This window comes from Pygoscelis adeliae, unplaced genomic scaffold, assembly GCF_000699105.1.
Source record: "Pygoscelis adeliae isolate BGI_AS28 unplaced genomic scaffold, ASM69910v1 Scaffold262, whole genome shotgun sequence".
NCBI classification, from domain to species: Eukaryota; Metazoa; Chordata; class Aves; order Sphenisciformes; family Spheniscidae; genus Pygoscelis; species Pygoscelis adeliae.
The window spans coordinates 1,920,506-1,931,424 of NW_008824184.1; the positions used below are offsets into that span (position 1 = coordinate 1,920,506).

Sequence of the window (10,919 nt, forward strand, 5' to 3'; positions counted from 1 at the left end):
CAAACTGCTGAGCAGATGAGGAAACCTACTTACCCTATAACTACTTTTTCCTGTTTGTTTCTAGTTCCGAGATTATCCCCTAAAACACACAGGCCTAGGTCTCCAAGGCAGAGCAGCACTCCCACGGGACCAGCTCTGCCTTCTCCTCAGCCTGGTACTATTCCCACTGAATCTGTTGCCATGCCTGTTCCAGCTGCCTCTCCTACACCTGCCAGCCCTGCATCCAACAGAGCAGTTACCCCTTCCAGCGAAGGTAAGTTACCCTTGCTAGTTTGCAAATGCTCCCTTTCCCTAATCCCTGACAACGAATATGCCTATACAAGAGCAAAGCTGCTTTCTAAATGATGGGAAAACTTCTGATGCATTTAATTTTACTGTGTAGTGAGTTCCCCTTTTCTCATGATGCTAGCTTTAAACTAAGGTGGGAGAGAGGCTTTCCGATAAGTCTGTATGCTTAATTTCTTCTGCCCTTTAAGGAGTATGGGCTTATAGGTGTTTGACTTAATTGAGGATTTTTTTTTTTTTCAAACTGAGTTCCTGTCTATTTTCTAATTTAAAAAAACGTAGGCCGCTGGTTTCAAAGAATATTTTGAGCATAGCGAAAGGAAGGGGAAAAAAAAATTCAATAGCACAGTCGAATGGCTAAGAACTCTCAAATCTTTGTAGCATTCTGTATGATGAGCTTGGACTATTGAAAATAATTTGCTCTCAGTTTATAGTTTTTTCAGCCTAGTTAAGGTTCTGTTTGTGATGAGAGGGATGTGTTTGACTGGGACTTTTTCATTTGGCTTAAAGACGGTAGGGTGGGGAAGGGAGGAGGATAACCCTCCAGGAGCTAACTAGGTAGCAGAAAATGTGTAACTTTGGGTTTTTCTTTTGTAAGCTAAACGTGGTTAAATCTCTCTTCTGTTTCTATCTTGCCATCTCTCTTTGGTCAGTTTGAATTGTGTGTAAGAGAATAACTTTGGCAATTTCTTTTCTAGCTAAAGATACTAGGCTTCAGGACCAGAGGCAAAATTCTGCAACTGGAAACAAGGAGAATATAAAGCCAAGTGAGACTTCTCCTAGTTTTCCTAAACCTGAAAGCAAAGGTTTGTATCAAAAGTTTTCATACATACTTGAGTAATGTAGGAGTTCCAAGCACTAAACCTGCTATATTGACTGCTTTAGTTAGCATTTTAAGCAATGGCAATCTGGCTTGGGTGTTCTACAGCGAAAATTTGGTCATGCAGTTGTGAAATGGCAGGCCTACAATTTTAAATGTTCTTGACTCATTTCATCAACACAAAGTGTAGAGATGCTCGTGTAGACGGTGTGCTTTCTTTTTACTTGTTCTTTTCTTTTTTTCCTTCCATTTTTTATTTCCTGCTCACAAAGCTGTTTTTTAGCTCTCTTTGGCCTGAATGAGTGTTTCTACTTAGAGCTATCCTCATAATACTTCTGAGCATCATGGTCAGCATAGTTTTTTATAACTGTACTTCTTCCTACTATGCCCTAAACTTGGCTTTCTCTGCAGCACTGCTTGTTCATTCAGTTCTCAAAAAAATCTTTTCATGTTGTTGAACCTGATCAGTGTTCCACCTTTAATTGCTATGTCTTGAAACGCTGGCATGTTATGTTTTGAGAGTTTTATTGGATGCTTCTTTGTGTTCAGCTGAGTTCTGCAGTCCCTGCACTTCAGGGCTTCTGTCTTGGTGTGATGCATTGGAACTATAGATATGTCAGTTATGTAATGCCATGGTTTCACAGAGTATTTTTGTGTGCTCATACACGTAGTTCATGGACTTAAACCAAATTACAGATGAACTTATATCACTGTATTTCATTTTTAGATATGTAAACATTACCTTTTTGCAAATTTAGAAATGTATGGGTTGTATATAAAACTTGTATTAGAAATGCTTGGACAATGTTCGTCTTCTATTTGGCAGGTGTATCTCCAATTGTTTCAGAACATAGAAAACAGATTGATGATTTAAAGAAATTTAAGAATGACTTTAGGGTAAGTTTCTCTGTATGTTAACTTAATGGTATCATAGTTCTCATGTGCATCCAGATTATTTTAATGAATTTAATACATTGCATGCGTTAACAGGAAAACAGGTCCTTACTACTCGTGCTTAATTTATGAAAATATCCATAAGAATTTATGCTAGATATTATAAAATCAATGCTGACTATTGCTGGTACAATTGCCTAATACATGTAAATGTGCATATTGACTGTATGCTGAAAACAGTACTTGAAACCTGTTTGATCATTAGGTACAAATAATTATTACATTTATGCTCCATATGGAAGAGCTGTTTCAAAGTTAAATAAAGGGTTTTGCTGAGGAAGATTGAAGATTCATTCATAATACTTATTTCCTGGTTATAATGGTTTATTAAATCAGGTTAGCTTTTCAAGTGTTACTGTTAAATCACACAGGGGGATGAGTCCGGAGGGTTGTCTTAAGCTTTCCTGACACTTCCTAATCAACGTGTAGGTCAGCTGAGTCTCTGAATAGCTTCTTTCACAGCGTAGGCTTAAAACATTGTCAATGTTCATAGATTTCTTTCCTAGCAGAAATGGAAATGTATGTTTTAAAAGGTCGTTTCCAGATGATTGAGGCCTGTGGGGACTGTATTTTACTCTGTGTATGTGATAGCATTAGATTGTCTCTCCCTAGTTCTGTGTATCAATTTACTGAATATATTCCTTGGGTTTTTTTTCAGTTACAGTCGAGTTCCTCTTCAGATGCAGTGGATCAGCTGCTTAACAAAACCCGAGAAGGTGAAAAATCAAGAGATGTAGTTAAAGAAAAGACAGAATCAACCCCTAAAGAATCTATCATAGAAACTGGCAGTAGTACTAACTCTAATGGTGGCAGTAGCAAACCTAATAGTCCGAGTATTTCTCCTTCAATAAGTAATAGTTCTGAGCAAAAGCGAGGGCCTGAGGTAACTTCACAAGGTGTACAGACATCTGGGCCTGGAAGTAAACAAGATAAAGAGGATAAAGAGGAGAAGAAAGATACTTCTGAGTGAGTAATTATGCCTTTTAGAATAAGCACATCTGTTATTAGCATTTAGCCATTTGTAGAAAAAGCTATTATGAATGTGTAATATCTTACTGTTTGTATGGCCGATGTAAGTACTCTCTGTTACAGAGAAAACAACAAGTGAAATGACTGTACTGAAAGTCATCTCATGAGTCAGTGGCAGAGCTGCATATAGGACTCTGGTCCTGTTGATGCCTAACTCATATCTAAATGCTTATTTAAATGTTTTCCTGGCTCATGTGAGCTGTAGTATCAACAGCAGGAAAACTTTTTTATGGATAAGTATAGTAAGAGTACTGTCAGTAAGAGTGGCTTTTTGCATGCCGTGTGTTGTTTGAGTTCTCAAAAATCTGACTCACAGATGGAAATGAGGTATTTCGTCTCTTTAAATTTTTAATTGTTAGGGAGTTCTGCAGATATGCTTGTAAAAGAATAATGCTGAACATCATTTTTTGTTCTTTTATGTTTAGGCAAGTTAGAAAATCAACACTTAATCCTAATGCAAAAGAGTTCAACCCTCGATCTTTTGCTCAAGTAAGTTACTTGATACTGTTTAACATTGCCTTTGAGAAGATCTTTATAAGCAAACTTTTTACTTGGAGGATCATCAAGCTAATCTTGCATATGCATTGCTGAACTCTGTTTGTAGCCGAAACCTTCTACTACGCCAACCTCCCCTCGTCCGCAAGCTCAACCTAGCCCCTCCATGGTGGGTCATCAGCAGCCAACCCCAGTGTACACTCAGCCTGTTTGTTTTGCACCAAATATGATGTATCCGGTTCCAGTGAGTCCAGGCGTGCAGGTAAAGTGCAGCATGTGCTGCAAACTTGTTAACGCTTTTCAGATGATTGTCAGCAAGTTGAGGAGACTTAGGAGGTCTAAGTTAAAACAGTGAAATGGTACAGCTTGTATTACTTTTGTAAATATGGGCACAATTACATTGTTTTTAAGTTTTAGCTATGTAAATACTGACTTTTCCCAGTGGTCCCTCAACCTAGATGTTCTGATAGTCTCAAACTCTTGTAAATTCCAGCAGCTTTTACTCTATTTATTGTTAATCTGTGCAGACTTAGGTCCCTAGTCCTCCAAGCATAGTCTTACTCTTTTTAAGTTTTAAGCAACTCTTTCTTCATCCTTAGCTTCCAGCTGTGTCCCACTAGTTTTTGGTCGTTGTAGGGACTACTAGGATTTCAAATCTAACTGTTATAAAGCTGTCTGATTTTAGTACGTTGCTTGAAGTAGCAGTAGTATCATTACTTGGCTGGTTGTTGCAAACCATATGATCTTAGTTGTTTGTACACGCAGACTTGATCACAGTGATCCAAGAAAATATCATAGCTTAGGCAGAGTTCACCAAAGCATGTAACATAACAGAGTAAAACACATCAAAGCTGAGTGGGACCCCCACCCAGACACACACTCACTTTTTAAAGGAATATCATAGCTTCAACTCCTCCTTCTGTTTCAGCCTTTGTATCCTATTCCCATGACGCCCATGCCAGTGAACCAAGCCAAGACATATAGAGCAGGTAAAGGTGAGAATAATACTGCCTGTTTGGTTCTTAGTCTGCATGCAGCTTGAATAAATTACAAATGTTTGTGTATTTTCTAATCCATGTTAATTTGTTTTTGATTGATATTTTAAATGCTGTTTTTAATAAAGGGAAGTAAGTGGGAATACCAATGCATTTCTAGATAAACTAATTCAGCCAAAACATGATAAGTTTGAGTAATGGGGAGTTACTTGGTTTGGAATTTGATTTGACAAACGGGAAAACGTCTGTGTTACTTGGAACGTTAGGGTAAGCTGATCATCTCCTATATTTCATAAACGTTACGGGTTTGTTTAAAGTGAACTTTTTGTACTGGTTTTCTGTACTGGTTTACAGCAAGAGCCCTGAATGGTGCTTTAATAAGAGGGTGTTTTTGTCAACAAGCAAAATCAGTATTTCTTCAGAAAGAGTATGCTATGCTACTCTTTTGGAAAGAAATTACTGCTGGTTCCAGTTTGTTCTTTTGCATTCCTTCTGCAACAGTAACTGAACAGCGAGACTAACAATACCATGTTTTTAACAAGTGACACCTGTGGCTATGGAGATGAGAACGTGTGGTGAGATGCACTCTCTTCTGTGCAGTGCAGCAAAGGAGCAGAAAAATGATGGTCTTGTTTTTATAGTCATGTTTCAGATAATGCTTTAATTCTACACAGTGCGTGCTTTCTTGCAATTTTATACAGTGGTTCATGATGATAGGTTCCAGTGCTGCAGCTCCAGTCACTGGAGGAGGAAATTGTTTAAAAGAGCAGTTCTGCTGTTTAGAAATAAACAAGTAGCCTTTATGAATGTAGGGAAGACAAAAACCTGTAATGTATTTCTATTTTAAAACACACTAACTTCACTGTGGCCTGACCCATGAAATCTTTTGGTTGGTAATACTGATTGTTGTAATCAGAAATATATTGCTGCGTACTCACTTGCTGCGTGAGGCCGCTCTCCTATTTTTAATTCCTTTTTTAAGTTTCATTATTTTCTGCATATCCATTCTGTGTGCAGCATAGTCCTGAAGGAGCTGCATGGGTTAAAGTTCAGTGCCTTTACGGTGTTCAAGTTGTGTCCTGTATTTACTTTTTTCTATTGTTGATTTGCAGTGTAAATACAATCATCATTGAGTGAATTTACTGACATCTTCAACATTTCCCTCCTTTCCTCTCTCTAAGGGGTCTGTCTACATTGCACACTGCAGTGGAGTTTACAGGTGCTTGAGTTAGCATAGTTACTAGTTGCAGTCTCACTGCAGCCAGCTGGAGCTCACCTTGAACTTTCATGCCCTGTTGCTTAGTAGGCTGAATTAGTTTGTTCTGAGTGCCTTGCTGCTGTGGTTCAGTTGGTCGTCTTACCAGGATAGCTCAGGTAGTCCCACACTACAGTGCTCGGCTCTCTTAATCTTTCTTCCCTCTAATTATTCCTACTCCTCTTCTTCTTATAGGTTGACTTGTCCCCTTCAGTGTTGACTGTGACCTAAAAGTTGCTTTCTGCTATCCTGAGGGGTAGCACAGAGCTTCAAAGATGTGAATACCTCAAATTGCGGCTTGTGGAGACCTTTATTCTGTTCTCCTCAGCCATAGGCACAAGTAATTTTAACAGACTCAGCTTTCCAGTTGATGGAACAGTTGCCGAGTAGTTCCCACAGAGGCTGAATTAAGCCTTTTGAAGGGGACAGGATCAAATTTGATTAATGTAGGTATCCTGATACAACCTTTCTCTTCCGTTACTGCTTCTTGTCAGTCTTTCTCTCCCTCCACCTTTCTTCCTTCCTTCACAAAAAAAGCGGGCCTGGGTTTGTGGCTGTATACGTGGCTCAAAGGCAGTGATGAAAATCAAATGTTTCTTGGAGGAACTCCTTTTCATGCTGTTCCTTTTTGATAGAGCTCTAATATGTGGTTAAAGGTGAGGGGTGAGGATATTCCACTTGGTCACAGTGACATTGTAATGTAACACCTTTCAGGAAGATTGTCGTTCTTCGTCCTGTGTTTCTAATGTGAGGCACTCTTTGCTTTGTAGTACCAAATATGCCACAGCAACGGCAAGACCAACATCATCAGAGCACCATGATGCATCCTGCCTCAGCAGCAGGCCCTCCAATTGTAGCTACGCCACCTGCTTATTCAACACAATATGTTGCATATAGTCCCCAACAGTTTCCTAATCAGCCTCTTGTGCAGCATGTGCCACACTACCAATCTCAGGTAAGAGTCCTTTTAGCGTATGTGATAAGTCAAAACAGAAATAATTAAGTGGTTCAGTCCTAAGTACGCTATTGTCCCCAGTCGTGAGAAGTCACTCTGAACAGTTTCTGTGTTCTGGAGCATACTTGGTGGTGTTGTAATGTGCTTCAAAGCCTGTAACAAATTTTAAGGTCAGTTTAGAAGTTGGCATTTATTTGCGATATTACCTTTTTAGCTCTTTGGACAATTCCTTTCAGGTCATGGCCAGGACATCTCTTAGTTATGTGTTCTAAAAATAAACTATTTGATGTACTCCTCTTACTTCAAAGGCTTTTAAATATACATATGTAGTTGGATAAATATATAATTACATACATAAGCTTACTATATTGTTAGAGTGGCAAAAATTAGATATGCCAATGGTTTTTGTCAGTTTCTAGCCCGCTGCAGAAAATGTCCTTAAATTTTTAGAAACAATTGGGATAATTGTGATAGTATGAAATCTTTAGTTTGCTCTGCATTTTATTAAGGCCAAGCTATTACTGCTTCTAAATACATAATTATTGTTTAGATGACACTAGTTTCTTTGTAATGGTCCTCCAATTAACTGTCTGTTTTCTTATTTTTGTTGAATGCAGCACCCTCATGTTTATAGCCCTGTAATACAGGGCAACGCTAGAATGATGGCACCACCAACACACGCACAGCCTGGTTTAGTATCTTCTTCTGCAACACAGTATGGTGCGCATGAACAGACGCATGCTATGTATGGTAGGAAACGTTTTGTGTTATATGTAACTTTTTAAGTTCTTATGTTGTGCAGGGATGTATTTAATCTCAAGCTTCAAACATGGGTATCATTCAGATTACACCAGTAGATGTGGTTTATATTTCATAAGATGATGAGCAGAGCATTGAAAACTGAGCCACCTGGTTAAAATGAAAACTCAAGTATCCTGATTTCAGTAGGATGCCAGTGACCAAGATGAAATTTCAACCTGGGAGCTGCTAAAGAATATCTGCTGAAAGAAGTTTGTTCAAGTTCTCTTGATGCTCTTGACACAACATCCCTTGATTGTTTCTTGATTATAATTAGGACTTGTTTTATTGCAAGGCTATGACCTCAGTTTCAAAACTTGACTTTAGTTCTGACAACTAGTGAAATGCTGTCTTTATGATACTACTAGCATTATTAACAGTATGAACACTGCTGTTTAAGCAAATAAAACATGTGTTGCTTACCTTTCTTTTTTGGTAAGTCAAGAATAAGTATATGAAACAGCTCATGTATTGCTCTGACTTTGACAATTAGTCTCTAGCATTATCAGATGGGCGTATTTCACTTAACAGTGAAGTGCTGAAAATGTGGGTTACCTTGTTACAAAGTAAAATGTGAAAGAACTTCTAAAGCGTTATAAATGTATGATAAATCAATGGCCAATTCAGAGGAAAAAACCTCACTGCAAAACATGCTATTGAAAGAGGTAGAATCAACGTTGCTAGAAGGCTTGGAAATTGTCATAAAATGTCAAAACAGCAGATGGTCTCTTGAAAACGTGGCATTTCAATACTTGTTATAGCATCTGAGGAAGACTTTTATTGGGTCACTTATATTATTGACTTAGATTCTAATAAAAGATTTTCTGTACCTTTAGACATCTTTGTATGTTTTCCGGTGCTTAGTTTTACACTGCTACTTAATGGAAGTCCATGATGTGTCATGAAAACTTACAAGGCTAAGAATCTGAAGTTTAATGTGAAATTAATTCTGATTTTAAGAAGTCTGTGTCTTGCCCGTCTGAAAACATCCTTTCAGATCTCTGCAGTGGTATGGTAATATAGCTAAGAAACAAAAATAATAGAGAAACCTTTTTGACACTTGGAGGAAGAACATTTCAGCTCATTTGTGCTGAAGCTGAAATGGAAGTTACTTGTAGAGATTAAGTCTTTCTCTCACAGGTTCTTGCTAATTGTATTACTTTGATCTTTTCAACTCTTGTGCTTGAGGTGTCCATGTAAACAGATCTTCTGTTTGCTTTTTCATTAGATTAAATAGAATTCCGATAAAGTGAATGATCAAAGGCTTTCAGACCTTTATTGGTGAAAACTCTCCTCTCAAATCCTAATTAAAATAAAACCAAACATGAGGTAATCTGAGATTTGATTCAAAATGGTTGCATGTGACTTCCTAGCAATTTTCCCATTGTGCACCATCCGTATCTTCTGTAACCAGTGGGTCCTACAGCATTGAAGTACAAGCCTGTTCCCTTGGTTGGCTTTGATCAGATGTCTGTATAGTTTTTTCACTGATACTCTAACTTACAACTGTTAGATCTCATTTTGTGTTGGTTTTGCAGCTTGTCTGTTGTAGGTGTGTGACTACCTACCAGTGCAAACAACTAACTTGGGTCAAACTTGAGAATTCTTTGGTATTTCCTGCCGTGTAATTAAATACTACTTTTCCAAGAGCACCTAATTTAACAGAAATTGCATGTCCTCCTGTGTTCTCTCAAGTAGCTACTCGGTGACTCTTCTAAATATTCTCCCACCTTCCCAGTAAATGATCAAGTGCTTGAAATTCTTGTTATTGAAACCGTTCAACCCAGCTGGATCATGAACTCCATATGAGACACGTTTTTTAAGAGTATGTTCTTGCCACGTGCAGACCTGTTTATTGCCCAGTGAACATGGATTGGCTCAAATGTACCCTTAACCTACAAAGTTTACAGTTAGCTACACATGCAATGACTTCTGGTGTAGTGCAGGCACTGTCTCAGTTCAGATTTTTGCGAGTCTTTCATGTGCTGAGTACTTGAAGACCTTGCCTAGACGGATTGTGTTTCCTCAAAATGTGTCCATCTGTAACATATTCACTTCAGCTTCCATGTATCGATATGGGAACGCTTGGGAAAAATGTAGAAATGCCTAAGGTGATAAATATAAGCTGCTTATGGAGTACATTGCTAAAGAACAACGTGCTGCTAAACAACTCATTCATATCTGATTGAGTGACTATAAGAAAGTATCCGTAACTTATGTTCTGTATTTTGGGAATCTAAAGTTTACCCACAGAATCTTTGAACTAAATATACCAATGCACTTTGATTCTGGTCCTCTCTTAAAACTAATTTGAATGTACAGAATAACAACTTCCTGAGAAACAACAACCACTGCTGCTTTTGATTTCTGGAGCACTTGCTCAAACAAGTTCTCAGATTTCCCTTTGGCTCTTTAAAATTGCTATCTGATTTTTTTAAAAAATATTATTTATTTTTAAATTTGTTTTTTTCCCCCATTGATACCAAGATTCAGTGGGCTATACTGCCCTTTTATCTTTCAAGGTACTAGTGCTTTCTTTGAGATAATTCTTGCAAAATTCACTCAATTTTTTTCCTGCGTATGTGGTAGAGAGAAGATGTCTGCAAGGACAACCGCACTGAGATGTGGGGGTTGGGGGGCACTGTTTATGAAGTATTCTTAAGGTGTGAAATGTTTTCCGGTGAGATCTGAAACTCCGTCTTCACTAATGGTTTGGGACAAGTTGAAAGTCTGTGGCAAGTAGTAACTCCCTGCCAGCGAAGAGAAATGCCTGTTGATCCATTAAGTGAACTACCCTCACTGCCAAAAGTTTGGTTTTTGTTTTCCTTCCTGTCTCGTGAAGAGATAGCTGAATCCAAAATACATACAGTGACCTACACTTGTTGATAAGCACTCTTCCATTTTAAAGAAAAGTATTTTTGTCTAATGCTGTTTAATGGGATATTTCTGCACTTCTGGGATTTCCTTGCCAGTCGTTACAGTGTCCTGCTTCTGTTTCACAACCCGCTGTCGACAAGAGCTCAAGAGAAGCAGAGCAGCTGAGCTGCGTGGTCACCAGTAGACCCATCTAAACATATGACGGAGGAGTATTTAAATCATTGGGTTTTTCCCCTCAAAACACAATTGGGAAGGACAATGTTGAAGCAACTATCTTTCTTCCCTCCCATCTACCAGCCAGATGATAAAAACGTCTATTACACACTTCAGCTCGTAACTTCTGGAGACGTGAGCCACTTAGATGTCCTTATCAAGGAAAGTTTAAAATGCAGGCACTGCTGCAGCAGAGCGGTACCTGCACCTTTAACTACCACACGCACATACTTGAACGCAGAG

At 38.4% G+C, this 10,919-nt stretch overlaps 1 protein-coding gene across 1 annotated transcript in view; it reads left to right on the forward strand.

Annotated features, from left to right (window-relative positions):
• ATXN2 (ataxin 2) overlaps positions 1-10,919 on the forward strand; it is a 45,477-nt gene that overhangs the window by 21,628 nt on the left and 12,930 nt on the right. Inside the window, exons 12-20 of the mRNA XM_009334420.1 lie at positions 65-253; positions 984-1,091; positions 1,932-2,002; positions 2,718-3,025; positions 3,514-3,577; positions 3,693-3,845; positions 4,512-4,578; positions 6,604-6,788; positions 7,406-7,538. Of these exons, the coding sequence (XP_009332695.1) occupies positions 65-253; positions 984-1,091; positions 1,932-2,002; positions 2,718-3,025; positions 3,514-3,577; positions 3,693-3,845; positions 4,512-4,578; positions 6,604-6,788; positions 7,406-7,538 (1,278 nt within the window). The remainder of the gene's footprint in view (positions 1-64; positions 254-983; positions 1,092-1,931; positions 2,003-2,717; positions 3,026-3,513; positions 3,578-3,692; positions 3,846-4,511; positions 4,579-6,603; positions 6,789-7,405; positions 7,539-10,919) is intronic.